Genomic DNA, 22368 nt, shown 5'->3' on the forward strand with positions numbered 1-22368 from the left:
TCCCCAGTTTCAATACAGGGATGACTGTCTCCTTAATAAAATAACACAAAAACCCCCAAACCAACACAAAACAAATAAAATCCTTAGGACCATTCAGTGCATGAGAAGAAATCCTGAATGGTGAATACAAGAACATATATTTTCTGCTGAGGTCCTTTTTTCTTTTGAACTACACGTGTTGCATATGTTAGATTCCAGTCAATTTGAGTGACATACTTGAAATGCTCCAGAAACATGTGGAGGAGGAAGATACAGCCAGGTGTTTGCAAACAACTCTGTTAGTGGGGATTAATATTTTACTGGTTGTCAGCTGTGCTAGCAATTTGCATGTGTGCATGCAGCCCAGACTAACTGCAAAGTAAATTTCACTAGCTGAATTTCCTGTGAACATACATTTATTCTTCAGTCTCTTAAGTGTATTCTTAGCTGTTAGTAGATCATACAGTTGAGCACCTCTGTCTGTGTCTTACTTGACACAAATTCACTGAGTACAGGATGGTGGCTTAGAATTTGCTTGAATTCTTCAGTATTTGGAGGTAGGTTTACTTTTTCATTCTGATTTTAAAGAACCAGTCTGTTTTCAGAGATGGTAACAGAATCCTGTTGGACAAGAAACCTTTTCAGCAAAAAACTGCTTTCAGTCTTTGGAGTATCTGCTTCACCTGGCTTTGCTACCTTTGCCAGGCAGGGCAGAGTATAGCATCTTGCAGCTGGCATCCTAATGCTTCAGATCCAGGCCATCATTTATAATCCAAGAAAAAGCTGCATTAAATTACTGTTCTTGCTTTCTTATCTGCTAACATGGTACTTGGCTAGATAGCCTGGTCTTACAGCCAGAGCAGACAACAATTGCCAAGCTCTTGAGGAGTTCATGTCTCATATTACTGCAAAAAGCATATTGTGGTACCGGTAGAGCACTAACTTATTTAAAAAAAGGTTGGGAAATGTGACTGCTTATTGAAAAGACTGTGGAGAGAAAATACAGTCTGCTTCAGTAAATTGGTAACTTCTGGGAGTCCTTGGTGATGAAGGAAGCAGACAGTGGATTGACATCACAACTAGATACAGGCTTGATCAAGAAGTGCAATTTCTGGGCACAGTAGGGATCAAGGTGAGAGAAACAGCAGTTCCCTTCCCACTCCCCAGAGTTTTAATAAAGAATAATTCAGGATCATTCTGAAGCATGATATCTAGTGTTTTCTAACATTTTTTATAAATATAGAAACAGTTCTCTGCAGAACTTGCAGCTTTCTGAATTTATGTAACTTCGAGAAAGGCCTTTGTTTTTTAATGTAGAAATGTACTTATTCTGAGTATAGTCTACTGATTTAGGATTTTTTTCAGAAAATTGCTTGTTCTTTGAAATATAAAATGACCTTCCATGTTTTTAGGCAATCCCTGTCCAGCAGAGGTTAAAAGGCCACTTTGCCACAGGGGTTAGGACCTTGCCTTTTTCAGCTGAGTACTTGGTTGAAGTCAACAAAGTCTTGCTGGCTATGGCTGATGTTGAACTGCTGCTGAATGCACCAGAGCTAAATACTGGCATCTATGAGGATTTTTCAACTCAGGAAGATGCACTGAAGGTACTGCATGTCTAAGTATTATATTCAGAGGGAAGAAGGGAATAGCAGAATTAAAAAGACCACCTTAGCAACTGTATAGCTGTATTGTATTTTTGCTCAGTGTGCACTGGATCAATATGCGCTGAGAAATAATGAGACAGTTCTGTGACTCTTCTGTTTAGTTGATGAGATTCTCTTGTCCCTGTTTACTCTGCTTCTGTGGTCCCTTAAGTACAATTAGAAGCGTTTATGTTAAGATGGGTTTAAAAAACTTAATTTTGGTGCAGGTCTCTCACCTGATTTTGAAATTTTGGTATATTCTAAGGATGTATTCAGAAGAAGCAAATAGCAGACCATAGAATTTTTAGAAGTATTACTGTTTTAAATTAAAAAAAAGACAAGTAAATTCCACTGTTTGCATGGACTGTTTGTTCTCTGAATACCAAGGCAGTCTTACAACAGCATCTGGTTTAAAGGTATTTTCACATCATAGTTCAACCATATTTGAGATAGATTGCTTTAACTTTGTTGTTTAAATCTAAAGCTTTTATGTAGCTTATGGTTTTGCAGTTCTGTGTGTATGGGAGGTTACCTGAAGCGTAATAAAGTCACGTTTTGTTGGCTTATTTTTTACATGAGGAAGGAATATGTACAGTGGCTTCATGACACAGGTCAGATTTGTTTAATAATGAAGGTACTGCTGTTTTGAGAAGTATGGTGTGCCCCTTTCCCTCAGGAACAGATTGGATATATAAAATAATTCATCGTCATCATAAAAAAAAAAAAGAAGAACATATGCTTAAAAAGGTGTGATGGACTAATCAGTTGGTAAAACTGATTTAATCTGTAAACTGCTGATGCTGATGGTTGTGATCTTATTGTAGATACTGATTTTTGGAATGGTATTTTGAAGAGATTACTTTTTGGTCCTTTTTTTAAAATTTCCTGCTGATGTTGACTTTACTAATGGTTTGTGTCATTACTATCCTTGTAGAACATAAAAGATATTTTGGATAAACTTGGGGATCAAATTGCAGTCATACATGAGAAGCAGCCTGATGTTATATTAGAAGCATCTGGACCTGAGGCAATACAAATAGGAGATGCTTTAACCCAGTTGAACGCGGAATGGGACAGGATTAATAGAATGTACAATGATCGTAAGTGGTAAGTCAAGCATGTTTGGTTTCTGTGAGCACGCGGTAAATATTTTATGTACTTGAATAGAAGCGTTTTACAAATGTATCCTAATGATGAAGATAAAAAATGTGGGAGTAATCAGCTTTAGTATGTTAGAATTACACAATAATTGCCAGAATTATTGAACATTGAAACAGTTTGGGTGCTTTTATGAAGCTGATTGGTTTTACTTTATAAAATAAATATTTGTTTATAAACCATAAAATTTTTGCTTTGTCAAAGTATTGCAAAGCAAAGTTGTAGAAGAAAAATATTGAGTAGGACATCTTTTAACAAAGAATTCAAGGCTGCTTTTGAAGGAGGCAAGAAGTTTGAAAGGATGCTGTCTTTAAAATACAGCACCTACGGTAGTTGCCAATAATCTTTTTAAGTAATTGAAGATGAGAGATGACCATACTAGAAAATTTTGTGGTTGAGAGAGAATAAGACAATATTGAAATCAGTGCTTAAGAAAAATGTATTTCCTATTTCCTTTCCACAAATATCAAATAGCTGTAATTTTACTTATGCCAAAGAAGTAGAAGAAAAAAAAAAAGTTAAACTAAGCTTTGATTTCTTCCCACTTATTATCTGAATCAACTTTAAATGTTTAAAAACAAACTCAGTACCACTTAGTTAAACTTGGAAAGGTGAGTAAGAAAGGCATTTTTAGTTGGAATTGGTGAAAATATGAAAGTATGTGTTCAGAAAGGTACTTATACTGCAAACAGCAGTAGGCACTGAGATTGCGGCTGTGCAAAAAAACCTTAATGACTGAAAATGATTTTGTGCAACTTAAATGCAAAGGCTCACACTAGTTAATTTGCTTTTACAGTATTTGCTTTTTAATGGTGATATAAGGTAATGGTTAATGCAGAAGTTCTGTAGAGCCATAAAGTAATGGCTAGCCATGTTCACTTACTTTGTAGCACCAGAAATCTGACATAAAACACACTTGGTAGCGTATTTTAGAGAGATGTCTTTAGGAAGAGTGTGTATTACATAAGCTGATGTTTTCAACTCTTTCTCATAGCAGTGGTGTATGTGTAGGAATATAAAAATTGGTCAGTGCTATTGTCTAAGCATAGATCTCCAGAAATTCTGGGCCACTGGATCAGTGAAGCATCAAATGCCTGATAACACAGCAGGCACTGTTGTTTCAGTGGTTTTTAATTTGAAAAAAAAAAAAAGAAAAAAAAGTGGTGCCAGCTAGGTACCACTTTCTGTGCTCTTGCTGTCTGCCTGTCATCACTTGCTTTATTTGGAGACAACTGCTCTGGAATCTGATGCCCATCTGTATTTATATGGCTGCAGCTATTGTGTCTTCATAGGTATGACACGCACTAAGAAAAAAGTTATGCCTTTTTTCCCCCTGTAACTCAATTGAAAAGCTTTAACTAATATCATCCTTTTGTAACTATGAGTACAATTTCATTTACTACTTAAATTTGATTTCATCAAATAGCCAGGGTGAACCAGAAACCTAGTCTTCCCATTGAAAAAGATAAGTGTATCAAAGAGCAAGCTGACTGTTTATGATTAACTGGCAAAATGCAACAGATTCCCTCCTCAAATGGTTCACCAAATACAAATTAATCTTGAACTTCATAACGTTTGCAAAGCTCTGACTCTTTTATGAGAATAATATTGGGTGCAATTTTCATGCAAAAAGGACTACTGGACTAGCAATTTAAGCAAAATAGTATGTAGCTTCCTGAATATATTAAGTGCTGCAATTTTAATATTAATTTGATTTGACTTAATATTAATTTGATTAATGAAGACAATATTAGTATCAATATTAAAATGCTGTATTTTGTCATGAGTATTTTTATACCCTTTCTGTTTCTAAGAAGAATTTTTAACCAAGTTTATTCTTGCTTTTTCTAGTATTCCCCTAAGTATAAGCAAGAAGGTTAGAAGACTTTCTCTCTTTAATAATCTTTGACTTTTTTCTATTGTGGATTGGGTGGAGATTTTGACAGAATTAGGAGAAACAGGATATGAAGCCTGTGGCAAAAGATTGATTTAGTTTTCAGAGGTAGTAATGATTTTGTGATTGAGTGCCAGCTAAGTAGTTAAACCTTTGATAAAAACTCTAATGTAGGCAAGCACAGGTTGAATGAGAAGCTTTGCTAAGTACAGTTTAAGTGTTCAACTAAATGCGGTTGACGTCAGTTTGACTTGAACATGTGTGTAAAGTAAAACGGGCATGTGTTTTGTGTGTGCGTGCATGGGCTTAATGCTGCTTTGAGCTGTTTGTAACACTGCTGGTTTGCTAATTCTGCTCTTTCTGCCATGGACTTCCCCCAGTGCTAAAAGTGTTGATGTCTTGGGAATGAGCTGTGGTTTGGAAGCAAGTGGATTCCTGCGGAGGAGCGAAGAAGTAGCCAAGTCTCGGTGACAGGACTTTGGTCCTTTCATCTCTCAGATGAGGCAGTCTGTAGTAAAACAGCAACAAGTGCATTGCGCTCCAAACCGGAGTGAAACTTGGTCTCATCGCCCAAAATACTGACGGAACTGTAGGCTCACAACAGAAAAGTTAAAACAGAAGTTAAACCTTTGTATCTCAGAGCATTCTCCTCCAAAGTTCTAAAATTCTGGATTCTGAAAAAGTCATGCGTTCAAAACTCCCCCAAAAACTTTCACTTTGGAGGAAGCCAATAAAATATTCCTTTAAGCTATTTTAAGTGCTTAGAATATCTCTTCTCATTAAATGTGGAATGAGATACTATCATGAGACAATTTGTTCAGTTAGACTAAAATGTACCTGAGAAATAAAAGGAGATTGAGATTTGGGGTCAATCTACGGATTCATCTAGTGTATTGAATCGAGATACATGCAGGAAACTGAAATGGTAGAACTAGGAGGTAAGGTCAGAAAAATTTAAGTAGAGATTTTTTAAGGCTTTCTTCTTTATTGAGATTGGCCCACATAAAGAATAACAAAAAAGCCCTGTATGTGCCAAGAAATATGGCTGTCTTGATAAAAATGAGATAACGTTTTGATGAAAATAATCTCACTAGAAACTCTGAGATTGTTGAATTTAATTAGTGAAGAAAATAGATGCAATGGTAGCTCTTTAAAGTTTGGTTTCACATATCTTTGATGTTATGCTGCTAATTTCAGATTGCATCTGTATATATGCAGTAACCCTGGAGCCTTTGCTGTTGGAATTGTTTAAGACAAAAATAATGGTCTGCAGATGAGATCTTTCCTCTGTCCTATTAGAGGGTCTTCTGATTAGCAGGAGACTTGGCTTCCTATGTCTTTAAAGAAGGCTATTTTATTAGTTTGGAATGGGATACTATTCACTCCATTGGCATGGATGTAGATTTCATGTTGTTTGTCTTAAGTCCTGTGTCTTTTGAGACATCTGACCTATTTGCTTTATAATGCTAACTTAAGAGTTAGCAATCAACAAATAGAAAGCAAGCCCCTCTCTCTATGACTTTCTGACGTGGTTTTCTTCTTTAACATTCATGGGCTCTTTGTGTCAGTTTGTGAACATAGTAGAACTCTCATTTTAGTTAAAAACAACCTTCTGACTGTGATAATTCAGCCTGTTCCATACTAGAAAATGTTGCCCTTCAAGTTAAGCTACGCTTTAATTTGAGTCTGCAAAGGTGATAATAATAATGAAATGCCTGGTGAATTATTGTGTGATTAAATTGTGTAAGACCTACTTATGCAGGCCCACTGGTAATACAATCAGTTCTATATAATCAAAATCACCTTCACTTATTAAATTCCAGGCACCGGCACCCCATGGTTCATGAATTTAAAAAAAATAATAAAAAACCGAGCAATTAATCATATTTCATGTTCCACACTGTCTGATATCTGAACCGTTTTATAATAAAGAAAAAAAGGGTTCTGCAGACTAATTTGATGCAGCTAATCAATCTTTATTTTTTAAGTGATAGAAATAAAAGTTTGCTTAGGACGGCCCTTTTTTTCCTTCAGCTGGAAGTTAACAAACAGTCTGTGCTCATGGCTTTTACCAGCTGCTACTATGTCAGGAAGCTGTCGGTAACTAGGACTTGGTTAACCAGGCTGTGCGTTAGCCTTTCTGTTTTGCAAGGGAAGTTTCCACTCACTGGAGTAGGAATCACAGCCTTTTCACCAAAACAGTTGGGATAATTTCTCAATGCTTTGTTTTCAGTTGCTTTGATAGAGCGATTGAGGTGTGGAGGCAGTTCCACTGTGATCTCAATGACCTCTCTCACTGGATAACAGAAGCTGAAGTGTTATTAGCCGATGCCCGTGGTCCAGATGGCAGCCTGGAGCTGCAGACAGCTGGGCTGCATCAGCAGGTATGTATGATTTGTGTAGAAAATGAGCAAGCTGGAAAAAGTTGAGATTTTTGTCTAAAATTCTAGTTTTCTATATAGATATAGAGAATTGAAATGAGGCTGTGCAATTACACTTTAAAAAGTGGTAACTCTTAAAAATTTATTTTTCAATTGCAGGGAAGATTCCACTCCTGCTTGTAGTATGGGATTTTATGATGACTCTTAGTATGGATGGGTTTGAGAGAATTTGATAATTGAAATGTTGGCGTAATTTTTGTTGTTTTATAAGTTTTGTTACAGCTTTAAAAATACATTAATTGGTTAAGAAATCCAGTATATTACTTCACTTACTTTCAACTCATAAGTAAAAAAATGGACCCCAACAATGGTCAACTCTAACTTAGAAAATTATTTTTTTAAACTAATGACTTTGCAAGATCCTGCTTTGTGTAAGCAATCTAGGAGAAGAGAAGATTCCAATTACAGATGTCTTAGGTTTGATTGTTTTGGGCTTCAGTTCTGGAATTTAATTCCCTAATGTCTTTCTAGCTCATCATTACGGAAGAACAGACATTTCTGTTTAGCTAAAGTGCTTTACTTCCTTTTAAATAAGGAAGAGAAAACATAACTTTAAGGATCAGAATTTTTTTCTTTTCTTTTGGGGATAATGGTTGTCCAGGATTTAGGTTCTACCTAACATACAGTTTGTATTTTATCCCTGTTGCAGCTTGGAGTTTTCTTCTAGGGCATTTCCCTTCTCTTTCTTGAATAATCTTATTCCTGATCTAGTTGCAAAGAAATTTTTACTAACCATGTAAGGTTTTTGTAGTGGTTAGGGACATTTGAAGGTTTGATCCTGACATCTTCTGACTTCCTTTAGTTTCGTGGATTTTTCTGTGATGTCTGGGGACCATGGCCATAATGATCCTAGCTACAATACTATTACGTTACAGAAATAGTCGGGTGCATAGGTTATGAAAAGAGCTGGTTTAAAAAAAAAGTCATACCATCTGTTAGCACTACTAGAAAGTGCTATACATTAAGAGGAAAGGAATCAAACGTGAGTGTGGATTCTAGTGCTGACAGTTTAAATGAATTCTTGTGGTCCTAAGTAGTATTCGGCAGCCTATTCTGTATCATTATCTTTTTACGACGCTCATTAGAAAATTGAACTAGATTCAACAACAGACTCTTAATAACTTAAATCCAACAGCATCCAATTTTAAGTAAGATGGTTTAAGTGCCCATTTTAGTAAAATAATATATACCCAGGATTCATCCTGCATATTATAAGCCACAGATGAAAGTCACTTTAGGTCAGTAATAAAATTCTGTGTCGCTTTTATGTTTCTGACAGGAACTTGAAGAGGGAGTCAGCAGCCATCAGACCAGTGTTTCAGCATTGAACAGAACTGGGGAAGGGATCATACAGAAATTGTCTGCTACAGATGGGAGCTTCCTGCAGGAGAAGCTGGCAGGATTGAATAGACGCTGGAAAGCAATCACCGCCGAGGTCATGGATAGAAAACAGAGGTAATAAGTTAATCAGAAATTTGGATGTCTGACCAGATGTGATGAAGAGAATCTCATTTAGAAGACTCTGGGAGAGATAGTGCTTTCTATTGCACGCTGTCATTAATCTGAATTTTACTGACATTCAGACCTCTGTTTTGAACTGTCTTCTAGAACCAATTTCTCATAAATGCACTTGCAATTGACTGCTTAGTGAGTCTGTGCTTAACAAAACCCACCAAATGACAACGACAAAACTTCCTTTCTTACAATTTTCTTTTGTCTTTAAAATAATTTCATTGCTAAGCCAGACTTTTTTAGGAAGGAATACCCAGCTACTTTCTCTGGCTGAAGCTGAACTGTAAGTACGTTACCTTGATTTCCGTTTTTTCATTGTCAAAGATACACTAATTGAAACACTTGTATTGTTCTTAAATTTCCACAATACTATAACATTAGATCTTTAAGTCTGGGCTTGCAATGATTTAATCCATCTGATTAGGTATTTTCTGAACGAAATGACAATCCATTTTGAAATAGCCTTTAATTTATTTTAAAAGATCAAAGAGCAAGGTTGTCTGAAATTAAATATACAAATTTTCACCATATCTGGGAAAATAAGGTCTTCCCTATGTTCTTTCTTGTTAAAAAAGGTATGAGAATAAATCCCTGAAATGAATAGTTATTTTTGGAGGCTATATTTATATAATTATACCTTTTTAACATCTCCTGATACCTTTAGAAATGTAATAAGATTTTTCTTAGTTACTTAGTTTGAGGATTTCCATTAAAACTTTGTGTGGTTTATGGAATTCCTACCCTGGAGGGTTTAGGGACATTTCTAATCCTTTCACTAACAGTGGCCTTGTAGTGGCTTACAATGATTAGGCCTGAAGGTGGTGTCATTACTGTCACTTACATTAAATGTTTTCTGCAGACTTTTAAAAATCTATTTTGTGACTTTGGAACTGAAATTTATCTATTTTTAAGCTGGTAATATTAATTTGAATTATCTTGCATTTTAGTAATGAGGACAGAATCCTTTGAATACCAAAATGAATCCTTTAAAACGCTCAAACCACTGAAAAACACGTGACTGTTGCATCAGAATTAATGTAGGACCGACATGCTGTGTTCGGTGCAGAAATGCATGTAGATTTTTTGTTTTCCTTTTTAAGGCTAAAAGGAGAGAATCAGCAGCTGATAGAGTACAGAAAGAAGCTTGATGAGCTGCGTTGCTGGTTGGAAAATACAGAAAATGCTCTGGACACAAGATTTGCATTCAGCCATGACGAAAACTTCCGAGAATTACAGGCAAGATGGATTAGTGTGTATATGTGTATGCGCATGTATGTCTTGTGCAAAATCAGGACATGGATTTTGGGGAAGGGAATTTTCACATTATAAATAGCCAAAGAAATATTATGGTTGTGTTGAGACAGTTTTGTGAGATTGCTTACATAGCAAGATGCATCTTGTAATGAAGTTTGGTTGAGTTGATAACATAGTTATCTAGCCAGAAGATGGTGGCTATGTAGCAGAAAGTGAGAAACAGATGTACTACTGATATAATTTAGTAAGTGGGATTTCACTGGAGATTAATGCCCTTGAGTCAACTTTATAATTGTCAAAACTTCAGCAAAAAGCCAATAAGCTTAAAATGGTAAGTAAGCACCATTGTCCCATTTACTGGGCAGCTTTAATACTTTTGTAATGTGTAAGATTTTGTTTAACCTTCTTTTTAAAACTATAATGGTTTTGGTCATTTCAAGTAACTTGGGTGCATATGTATATGTGTATTTTTCCTGTTTGTTTTGTCTGGCTTTGACAACAAAATGTCTTTGGTTTGTAGGAATTGTGTAAGAGAATGTTTCTAGAATCCTAAAAGAATGGAAGGAGAAGTAAATCCAATCATCCTGCTTGCTCATTTTTTAAAAATCAGCAATTAAAACAAACAAACAAACAAAACCGCAAAAAAACCCACCAAACAAAAAAACACCAACAAATAACCTCTGATAGACCAAATCAGGTGGAAAGGCTTGAACTTCCAACAAATGTGTATAAATGATGTAAAGTAGCTGCAATTGTGTTTTGCCTAAAATTGTTTTGTGTCAGTTGAGCGTTGGCTGTATGACTCATGAAAGCTTAATTTTTCTTGTCTACCTTAATGTAGATTCCTGAAATTAAAGGTAGAACTGAAATAAGGGGGGAAAGAGCAGAATTTGCTAGAGAAACGCAGATAGGAAATTATTAAGTACCAATTTGGTTCTGTGAATGCAGGAACAGATGCACAATTTTGCTTATGTATATTAAGGAAAGGTGAGCTTGCAATAGAACAGGTACTGAGTAAGATTGCTGGGCTGTTCAGGAGGGTGAAGAACTCATCTGCAGACAAACTCAGACCTTGCCTTGTTTTGTCTAGTCAAAGAACAATGAGAAGGAATATGATGATGAGGATAAGAAAGCATAGGGGAAGATGAGCTATTATTAAAGGCTAGTATTAGGGAAGTGGGAATAACAGATGTTAATTGATCAGTCAGGAATAAATACAGTCTGGGAATGAGAAGGAGATTTCTAAATAGAGCTTCTGGAGCAGCCTCCAATTAAAAAGGATATAACGGGGTTAAAAAAAAAAAAATTCTTTTCAGGTAGACCCTTGAAAATTTAGGAAAGGCACTATTTGATATAGTGCTTATTGTAGCAGGGTACTCTGTTCAGTGATCTCCCTTCCACGACTGTGTTCCTGTCACTTTACTGTGCACACCTCCATAATACTTGTGTAACAGAGATTAACGTAAATATTGGGGTGGATAAATATGATTTGTACTTGCTATTGTAATTTTTTTATTCTAGTGTTTTAAAGACAAAATTTATGATTCCTACTTCACAGCGTTTGTGGTCTGTGGGCAAATGATAACACAGTAAATTTAAAGTCACTAGGGATCCAAGCATAAACTTTTTTTTGCAGGATCTGACCTGCATATTAATGCTTAAAGAGAAAGAAGACTGTGGGATTTCGATCAAAATGAAGTTGTAAGGTTATGTTTAGTTTTTTAATAGCGTTTGAGTATGTTTCCTTAAGAGGAAGTACATGGTAGTGATCTGTCATGTACTTGTATAATGCATGTCAGGAGTGGGCCCTTAGTTTTCAAGTTTGTTTTTTTTTTTTTTTTTTAAAAAAAAAAGAAAAATTAATGCAGGCAAAATTTTGATTGACAATGTGTTGCCTTATGGATACATCCAGAGGTGATCAAACAGAAACGTCTTGTGAGATGAGAATCACTCTGCATAATATGAAGCTGTATAGTTACCTCAGCTATTTGCAGGTTTGTGAGTTTTTTCCAGTTAGCAATAAATGTTGATATTTGAATAAACGTTTTACTTTCTAGATATAGCATAGAAACCAAAATGGAAGCTTTTCTTTTATATACTTCCAGGGAAATTTCTAAATATTGGCGTTAAAGGAAAGCTTTCCCCTCCCTTTGTTTAAACATGTATGCATTTTTCTTCAGTTTGAAACTCTTCTGTCCCTTTAGGCCTTAAGTGAAGAGATGGACGTACAGGGAGACAAACTGGAATGGCTGAACAGAACTGAACCTGAAGTGCTTCTGGATAAAAATGTTGATCTTCAGGAAAAAGACAAACTTTCCGATTGCCTGCAGTCCCTCAATGTGAGGTGGAATAAGGTGTGCATTTCTTCAGCATTGGGTACCTGAAGTTGAAAATATAGTAGTGTAGTTGGAATGGTTGTTTTCATTTCCATGTATCTGCAAAACGTACATAAAATGTCTTGGAAGCCATGCGGGCATGTTCAGGAAATGTGCTCCAATCCATGTCTAAGTGAAAACTTCTTTCCATCAGACTGAGTTAGTTTAGCTTAGGAGTTTGTTGATTTTTCTTTTGTATTAGCTTTCTTCTAAACAGCTGGATCAAAAATATTTTACTTATTTGAGACAAGCAGTAACCTATAAATTTGAAATTGAGAGAATCACAACAAACCTTTGCTGTATAGAAAAGTTGGATGTTTGCAGCAGTTAAGAGGAAAATGAACAAAGCTGTGGTAAAGCTTAGTGAGAAAATCTTACCAAGTGTATCTGGGATTCTTCTTGAGTATAACTGCTGTAAATTAGAAATTCTAGTGTTCAATCTCATTGGTAAGTATATGAGAAGGAAAGAACTTGCTGGTTGGAGTCAGTCTAGACCATTTTGAAGCAGAGCCTGTAGATCCAAGTGAAAAAGGAATAGAATTACTCGGGATTGTATTATGGAGCAGGGAGGCAAGAATTTATTGGGGAAAGGGGCTTTTGATAGTTCAGGGAGAGGAAAAAATACCTGTTTTTACCTACACAGCCATGAAAATGGGATATTCCCTCCGCCCTGCCCTTTGTATATTACATTTCCATCACTGCCTTCTAAAAAGTTTTAAAAAACAAAGTAGGGAAATTTGTCCTCACTACAGTAGACTTTAGCGGTAAAATTTTTTTCTCTTTAAATTAATTCTGTATTTCTCTACTTCCCTGTCACTGATGACCACAAATCATGCTTTGCGTTGTCTTTCCTTTGAAGTGTAGTCAAATAATGAGTCATAGCTTTGATGCTTAGGCAGTAAAAAACATGTAAACAACCTGTCTACAACAGTTCATTTATTTCTCTCCAAGATTTAGGGTAAGACACTGGAATGTATTGAAATAACACTCTGAGTACCTGTTGGCATATTTATTGTTTTTAAATGATACCTTGAAGAAATTCATTGAAATGTATCTGAGGCATGCCATTGTAGCAAGCATGGTGTAGAATATTTTGTCTTCTAATAACTGATTACTTTTTTGCTGTTATGTAGATTGTCTTACTGGTTTTATTCCTCTCTGCTGGGCTGTAGGTATTCAGAGAAGTGCCTGACAGAATGCGAGAACTGGAGGCATTTGTTGAGCAGTCTCGTCTCGTTACACAGACCAAGCCTTCTGGTGGGTGATCATTCCTTCTTTTGTGCTTAATTGTATTGAGTTTTTGACCTCTCTGCAGTCAAAAATAATCCAAAAAGAAAAACCTTCCCAATGAATTTAGACAAGTGGAAATAAGAAATGTTGTCCATTGCTGTACTTGAGGCTGCCTTCATGTTACTATGGAAGAGGGAAGATTTGGTTAGGAAAAAAAGTCACTCTGCAGTTCAGGATTGGGGGAGTCCTTTGGGGTTCCCCTAAGAGTTTTGAAATGGAGGAAAGTTTTAGTAAATCTTAGGCCTCCTCATCAGGAGTCAGTGTACTAGGTACAGAATAAAAACCAAAAATAGCTGTTTGTGACAGCCTGGTTTCCTGTGGATTTGTACCTTGTAGTCATGCCTTTTAGTAATTAAGATCCACTAAAAGACTTCCCTACAGCTAATTATTTGTAAAGTCTCTCTCCTGCATGAGATTCTCTGCAGTCCTTTAAAAAAAGGCCATTCTGTGTCTTTCAGCTCAGCAGGGACACAGATAGATCATTCTCGTCTGGTAGATACTGATCTTCCTGAATCTTGTAGGGGAAGCTGTCTAAATATGATACGTTCTTGTATCAGGCACTGACACTGGCTGTCTTTTTAAGTCGTTGGAGGCAGATCAGCAGAGTGTAAACAAGATGCCCAGGTCTCCTTTTCAGAAAACTAGGTAAAAAAGACAGCCCTTGCCTGAATGAATTTACAGCTTGGACTTAAGTAAATTAGCTCTTCTTTTTTCAAGTCAGCATCAGTAAACAAAATTTAATGGAGGAAAACCAACTTTTGTTTAAGCCTTTCAAAACCTTGATTCGCCTTGTTTTCCTTTCATAGAGGGCGTTTGTTAAGTAAAGCTCCTGTATTTCATTGCTTGAGGCAAGTGTGTAATATTCATGCTCAGCTTGATTTAACAGTGTTTTCTTGGAACTATAACACAACCAAACACAGCTTCTGGAGTGAACCTGATTGTTCAGCTCATTCCTCACTTCTTTGCAGTGTCAGGTTAAAAAGACAGAAAGGATGGGGCTGAACTAGCAGGCATCTGTCCCTTCTTAGAACAGTCGTGTATTGCCAAGTCCACGAAGCATCTATTGCAGTAGCTCAACTTACTTGTGCTTAAGTGAATGCCGAGCCAAGAGTGGAGAAAACCTTTCCGACACATAATACAAAATTGAGGAAGACAATTTTAGATGCTTATCTTAAACGAAAAGATTGTTTTTTAGTGAGGGTCAGTTCCCTTTTGTGTCAAACACTGTTTAGCTTTGTTTCATTAGATTTAACGTCACTTTGCCTTTGCAAGTTTGTTTTGTATTTAGGCTGAATAATTTGGGTGAGTCTTTGGCTTGCAATGAAATAATTAATAGCCTTTTTTTAAAATAAAAGGAAAAGGAATTTCTGATTGTTTAGTTTCTGGCATTCCTCAAATGCAAATTTTGCTGTGCTTTCTTTGTAGATGTTGTTGCATATTTATAGTAATTACAGCCACCCCCTGCTCTGTAATTCCCACAATTGCATATGTAGCCATGACTTTTTTTCTTTAACAAAACCCACAAACTCTGTTTCAGATGTCCAAAAGGTGGTGCTAGTATCTTCTTCATTGGAAATTCCTGTTCAGACTCGGCAGGCTTTGGAACTTTCTGCACCGGCTGATCTGGATAAAACTACAACTGAGCTGGCTGACTGGTTGGTATTGATTGACCAGATGCTCAAGTCAAACATAGTCACCGTGGGAAATACTGAAGAGATCAATCGGACTATTGCACGAATGAAAGTATGTGGTTTTTTTGAATGCTAGTGGATTGGAAAATTGCTTGCACTTTAATAGCTTGTACATTCAGTAAAGAAATTACATGTGTTAAAAAAAAAAAAAAAACAACAAAACTGACTGCAGTAAATGCATAACCTGAAAATTACACTTTAAATGCTGTCATTATTACACTCCTCTCCTCTCTACTATTTCCTGTTAATTCCTATGTGAGTTAGGCACTGCTATTTTTTTGTTTTAAATAGAGAATAACTCCTGAAAATGATATATTTTTTGAGAATGTATAGATAGCTTATGCTGAAGACTTTGGAGCAGCTTCATATTTGGTTGGAGGATGACCTTTATGATCCACTCTCCAGTGGTTTCTAATGAGTTTTGTTGTGTTCTACTTAGACTAACAGTTTTCCAGAGACATGCTAAAATGATTAAAAGTTGTAAAATAAATGTTTATGATGTAAATGTTTGTTTCTGTTGATAGCTCATGCTATGCTGAGCCATGACTAAGGGCAGTATTTGTGAGATGTATGGTACCATTAAGGTTCATTTTATCTGACTTGATATCAATTAACGTGAGTAACTGGAGAGTAAAAGCTGCAGGCTATAAACAAATGCTAAACTGTTTCTGTGGGTGTCTAACATAATCTGGAATTGATAGAATAATGTGATGTACAGTAACTTTAGAAACACTTTCTTTTAACTTTATAATACTTGTAATATCAGTCCCTGGTACACCACAGTGAAATAACTCTGGTTTTTATACAATGTGTACTCCGATTGTTCCTCCCTGTTCTTTTTCTTCTCTATCTCTTCTTCCTCCCCATATAAACGATCAGAGCTTGGTAAGAGGAAAATAAGTTATGAGAGAGTGAAAAATAGATACTGTAAAATATTCCACAATGACTATTGGTAACTCTGTGGTTTGTACAGGTTAACCTTCACCTCTGGATCTTCAGTAACTGTAATTCAGAATATTTTTGCTTTTTAAAGCGGTGCTATAATACTGTGACAATTCAAGGGTTACAATAATGACGAGAACAGCCATCTACTCATGGTGACACATACACGTTTTGTTTTATTTACAAATACTACAGATGATGTTAACTAAATTCTGCTTTTTTGAACTTAAAAATCATATCCTAATTCTCAACAGATAACAAAGGCAGATTTGGACCAGCGACATCCTCAGCTTGATTCTGTTTTTACATTGGCTCAGAATTTGAAAAATAAAACTTCCAGTTCAGACATCAGGACAGTGATCACAGAAAAATGTAAGTTTCTCCATTCTGTGTTTGCAAACACAACGTTGCCATGGCAGTAAAAAAATCGTCATATCTTTCTCTTATGCTCTTGATTTTAAGCCTAGCTGAAGTTGTGTTCCTTGAACAGATGGAAAACTTAGCAGTTAAATGGCTTTCGCTCTTAACAGTCTAGTGAAAATTCCTGAAACAAGAATTTCCACTTGTTTTCTTGACTGGCCATTTTTTCAAGTACAAAGGTAAATATTTTTGCTGGGATTTCAAAATATCTTATGCAGAATTTGAGTAACTTGACAGCTGCGGATCCAGGAACCAAGGATTTTTTATTTATTGAAAAAAGGAACTAATCGTGTATCTTTATTTTTGTTGAGCTATGATGCACTGGATAACTAGTGAAAAGCATGAAGGTATTGACTTAGGACACTAACTTTGTGTACGTACTTTTAAAATTTTTGACTGAGGGTTAGTAGAGCTTTTAAGTCACTGATATATACTTGAAAGTTGAGTTTCCAGTTTAAAAGTCCCTACCCCCTACGAAAATTTCTTTTACTAGTACTTAAGGAAAGAAAACATACAACTGACACAATTACAAACTAAAGGACAATGTATTCTTTGAACTCTTAAGTTGTGTTGGTTTCTGAGATTAGAAGATTCATGTATCAGGAAATAGCACAGTTAGAAGTAAAAATTGGAAGATGTATTTCACAATGTTCTCCTCTGCAATGTAGTTTTCCTTTACTTACATCTACGTGAATTTCTTTGGTGTCTACAAGATTTGCTGGAGATAATAACAGGGTTAGATAGAAAGGCCATAGAAATTTTAAAGGATCTGATGAGGTGGCATCTGCGGCCTAAGATTAAGAGGAACTATGGATTGGTAGGGGAGTAAGATCCAAAGAAACTAAAGCAACTTGTAGAGCCTGAGTTTTGGCAGCCACTCAGAATTAGGGGTCAGGTGGAAACTTGGGGGAGGATAGGTAGTCCGTGGGAGTCAGTCAGCAAGGGGAGATCTGGTCATTCAAAAAACAGTCTTGATTCTTCAAAAGAGGTGAACAAGGAATAAAGAAACTGTGTGTTGAAAACTTGAGTTCCCCTATAGTCATGCCTATCCAAGGTGGGAACAAAGAAGCTGTGTTTGCTGCCATGGATGAAACTTCCAGTATATACCCTAGATGTGTGTGAAGATTTTGCTGCCTGTCATGGAACGTGAAAAAACTGAAGGTTTTGTTGCTGCTGACATTTGTAAAGGAAGGTTTGCTCTTTGAAGAAAAGTGAAGCTCAAGACTGCTTTATGCACCTCGCTATTTAAACACTGAGGGGAATATCCTGGGGTGCATCAAGAAAAGTGTGGTGAGCAGATTGAGGGAGGTCATCCTCCCCCTCTACTCTGCCTTGGTGAGGCCGCACATGGAGTACTGTGTCCAGTTCTGGACTCCCTGGTTCAAGAGGGACAGGGAACTGCTGGAGAGGGTACAGCAAAGGGCTACCAAGATGATTAGGGGACTGGAACATCTCTCTTAAGAAGAAAGGCTAAGAGACTTGGGTCTTTTCAGTCTGGAAAAAAAGAAGACTGAAGGGGGCATCTTATCAATGCCTGTAAATACTTAAAGGGTGGGTGTCAGGAGGATGAGGCCAGGCTCCTTTCAGTGGTACCCAGGGACAGGACAAGGAGTAACAGGCACAAACTTGAGCATAGGAAGTTCCACTTGTACATGAGGAGGAACTTCTTTACTTTGAGGGTGGCAGAGCACTGGCACAGGCTGCCCAGAGAGGTGGTGGAGTCTCCGTCTCTGGAGACATTCAAAACCTGCCTGGACTCGTTCCTGTGCAACCTGCTCTGGGTGACCCTGCTCTGGCAGGGGGGTTGGACTAGATGATCCCTTCCAACTCCTATCATTCTGTGATTCTGTGATTATACCAATGTCCTACAAACTCCTGTGAGCCTGCTCTGTGTTGTTTGATGAAGCCTAATTACTCATGTAGCTAGAAGCACAGAAACAGAGAAAAGCTTTCTTCTCTGGAACTTCCCTCCCTATTACTGTATGGACACTGGGAATTAAATACACAGTCTCGTGAGGAATTCTTTCCAATCTTTCTGCCTTTGATACCAGACTGGTGCCCCTGACAACTTTTTCTAGGAACCTACCTATTGAACTCACTGAATGCTGAGGCTACCAAGAATTTCACTATTTTTCTGTCCCATTTTCCTGAAGACTGAAGAGAGCAGAAATATATCAACAGTACAGAGAGTAAGGTTAACCTGGCCATTAATAGGGAAAAATATATCAAGAAATATTCTTTCTGTAATAATACTCCTACTATGTAAACATCAAATATCTATCCATTTCATCCAAGTTACTATTTTAGACAGCTGTTTCTCAGGGATATATTTTCCTTCCAGCTTTGTGGGGAGAGCCTAAACACTTCTGAGGTTTTTCTCTGCAGTTCATTAGCCAGCACACAGGGTTATAGTCTTTTTTCACTCCTGCTGTTTTTGCTTTTGCTGTTTCGGTGAAACCACTGATCTCTCCCAGCAGCTGCTGGTTTCCTTTGAACATGCTCTTTATCCAATATAGTAACATTTATTTTTTTTTTAAATAATAAAACCCCATATTATTATTTGCTGTTGGGTTACTGAAGCTTTCTAAGTTCTCATTCAGCATGACCTACATCATGCCTGAAAATTAATCTAAAACTTGCCTGTGGGTGGAAATTGACGAATCTATATCACACAGATTGAGTTTGTCCGCCAGTAATACATGATAAGTGGGCTTTGCTGCCACAGACCTTGAGAGCTTTGTGAAACTAAACAGAATATTGTTGAATGTATTAAGGTTAACAGATCTTCACAAGCAGATCAAGCATAATGGCTTTGCATAATTGTAAAAGACTAAAAAAAAAAAGAAAAAGCAAAGGGTGAAGTTCACTTAAGTAGTTTTAGCTTAAGTACAACCTTTGGCATTTTTGCTTCATGAGACTGAAATGAGAGACAGGGAGATTGAAATGACCTGAGTATCAAGTGTGTTAGTTTTCTAATAAAATTGCATACTTGCTGGTAAGATAAACATATTGGATATGTTACGTACTGCCTACCTGTTGCTGCTCAGAGTACACCTATGGTCAAGAAATTCAGTTTAGGTTTTTTTTTTTTGCATTCGCTTTTTTACTTTTTAGTTCTAGTGATATAATGCGTTCCTAATAACTGTCATGAGAAATGATAGGGAAATCTATTTCCACTTCTATAGACTTCCAAGTAATATGCTTTTTTATGGTCTGTAAGTATTAAGAAAAAGGTATGATGCTATTAATTTCCATACAAAGGCAGGCGTACTGCTTCCCCTGACATGCTATTTTTTTTGTCCTAGACTCTTGTCATGTTGTCTTTTTCACGCTTTGTTTATTGAAGGTTAAAGCCTGTTTATTGATCATCTAATGTAACTCTATTGAGAGAGGAACGGGATACTTGAAGGAAATGGGGTGTAATCAATAGCTTCTCCGTTCTGCTGTGTAATCTGCATAAGCCTGTAGAAACCTGTGGTAGAATGGAAGTGCCAAAGTAGGTTGTTACTGGAGTGTTTCTACCTTGGCCAAAATTGTAGTACAGGTGCCACTAGACTGCCTTCAACATACAATGGTCTGGAAAGCTTAGTTCACTTTGTATAAGCTATCCAGACCTAAATAGTGTTAATTATTTATTTGTTTATTTGTAGTGGTTTAAGTTGCGGATGCATGAAAGTGACTTGCTCTATAGCCATCACCCTAAAATTGTGCTCCTTGGAGCCCTGCTGTTGGTATATCTCTGCAGTGCAGCTGCGGCACATTTGCCTCCCACATATGTGTAGTTATAAAGTAAAATAATGACTTTGAAATACTCCAGAAATAATAGTTCTTACCTGTATGCTGACCCACTTAAAAAGGCGGCCAAACACTTGCATTTTTTGTTTGCTTGTGTGAATGCGTAAACTACATGCGAACTAAAATACTGAGTATGGAAAGTACTGTATTTGAGAATGAATTATATTACTGCCTCTCGTCCTGACAATTAAGTGGTGTAGTTATGGCTACTTGTTTGTTTGCCTCAGGTTTTTCATATTCTGTATTGTCGTACACAGTGGAGAAGGTGAAGAACCAGTGGGACAACACCCAGCATGGCGTGGAGGTGAGGCAGCAGCAGCTGAAGTACATGCTGACAGACAGCATGCAGTGGGATGAGCAGAGGCAAGAAATGGAGCACCTCATGGAGCAGTGTGAGATCCGTCTGCGTGTGCTCCTGCAGGCCTCAAAAGAGATGCTTGCCAAACAGATTTCAGACAACAAAGTAAGACCCTCCACGCTTTTATTTTTTTTTAAGTCCCTACCAGACTCCTCAGCCTATGTAATACTACTGGATGCAATTGATGTGTAAATATATAGCTTAGTTGTAGGACTGTTTTGGCAATTCTGTCTCTTTTGGGGCATGATATATTCTAAATTTTCTCTTATTTTTTTTTTTTTAATATATCAGACTTCCTGAGAATCACCTTCTGGGAGGGAAACAGGTGGTACGTGTGCATGTGTGTCTTTTTGGAAGTGTAGTTGAATGAGTGTAGTGTAGCATCTAAATAAATGATATTATGCAAAAAGCTTGTACCTCAGACCAATAAAAGTTTAATCATACAGCCACAGAATGTAGCATGTACTACTTATAGAAACCTATTAGCAGTGGTTTAGGAAATCCAGGAATGGACCAAGCTATTTAAAATTATCCTGAATTTCACTTCTGGTGGATGCCAGGCGTGTTCAACACTTTTTTTTTTTTTTTTTTTTTCCCCAATCCCATGCAATATTCACTGCTTTTCGTACCACAGCAGTCCTGCTGTGATAAATCAATAAGTCTGATGTGCTTTGTCCTGGTGGCTGTCAGAAAAAGGGCAGGCTGTAGGTGGCACAGGATGAGAGCTAAAGAGACAAATCAGTGAGGAGGGGCCCTTACTTGGGCAGTATTTAGAACAGGGCTATAATAGAGTTTTAGATAGAGAGTGTATGTGTGTGTGTATATATATATGTGTGTGTGTATATATATATACACACACACACACATATCTATATATATATTCGTGAAGGGACAATGTAGGGGTGGAGCTGGGTATGGAAGGAAGCAGGGAGTATAACTATGAGAAATGCTCACTGATCCATAGCTATTCCAGTAAACAGTAAAACTGTGTGCTTTTCATCATCTTTCTCTACACGGGCAGGGGATTGAAAATGGACTGTTGGGTCTGCTTGCTTTCTTAAGTGAAAGTAGGCCTGTGCCCAAACATCTAGTACAGAGATCATAAAATATAACTGGACATATATATATGTATGCAAATATATTTTTTCATTTAGAAATAATCTGAGTTCAGGATTCTGTAAAGTCAACGCACCTTATGAATATCCTGCCACAATAACCAAACACACCTAATCTATTTTCTTCATTTAAAAACAAAAACCCCATACAAAACAATGAAATCAAATTCTCTTGCTGCGCGCTTCATTTATATCACTTTTAGCTATCCTATCACTATTATCATAATCTAAACTTATTCATGCTACTAAAAATATGGAAGTGATTTTTTACTTCTGTTGCCAGTAAAACATAGAAGAGGATTTTTCTAGCCTTTGGCAGTTCTGGCAAATCTAATTGTTCCCTACCTATTTTTTTGATTGGTTCATTGTCAGGACACTTCGTATCTGTAGGTTTCCTTTTTAAGATTTTTCTTCTAGATGAAAAATATGCACATTTTTGTTTAAAAAAACAAAAGGTAAAAAGAAGGATTTTACAATATAATAAAATGCATAATTTAAAAA

The 22368-nt window shown here is 36.7% G+C and overlaps 1 protein-coding gene across 4 annotated transcripts in view; it reads left to right on the top strand.

Moving 5' to 3' along the window:
• UTRN (utrophin) overlaps positions 1-22368 on the top strand; it is a 391420-nt gene that overhangs the window by 144345 nt on the left and 224707 nt on the right. For all 4 annotated transcript variants that reach the window (XM_074580341.1, XM_074580342.1, XM_074580339.1 and 1 more), the window contains 10 exons: positions 1392-1583; positions 2557-2729; positions 6908-7058; positions 8395-8570; positions 9728-9863; positions 12086-12235; positions 13429-13513; positions 15084-15289; positions 16434-16551; positions 20652-20857. In XM_074580341.1, coding sequence (XP_074436442.1) covers positions 1392-1583; positions 2557-2729; positions 6908-7058; positions 8395-8570; positions 9728-9863; positions 12086-12235; positions 13429-13513; positions 15084-15289; positions 16434-16551; positions 20652-20857 — 1593 coding nt within the window. The remainder of the gene's footprint in view (positions 1-1391; positions 1584-2556; positions 2730-6907; positions 7059-8394; positions 8571-9727; positions 9864-12085; positions 12236-13428; positions 13514-15083; positions 15290-16433; positions 16552-20651; positions 20858-22368) is intronic.

The sequence above is a fragment of the Larus michahellis genome, chromosome 3 (genome assembly GCF_964199755.1).
Source record: "Larus michahellis chromosome 3, bLarMic1.1, whole genome shotgun sequence".
NCBI classification, from domain to species: domain Eukaryota; kingdom Metazoa; phylum Chordata; class Aves; order Charadriiformes; family Laridae; genus Larus; species Larus michahellis.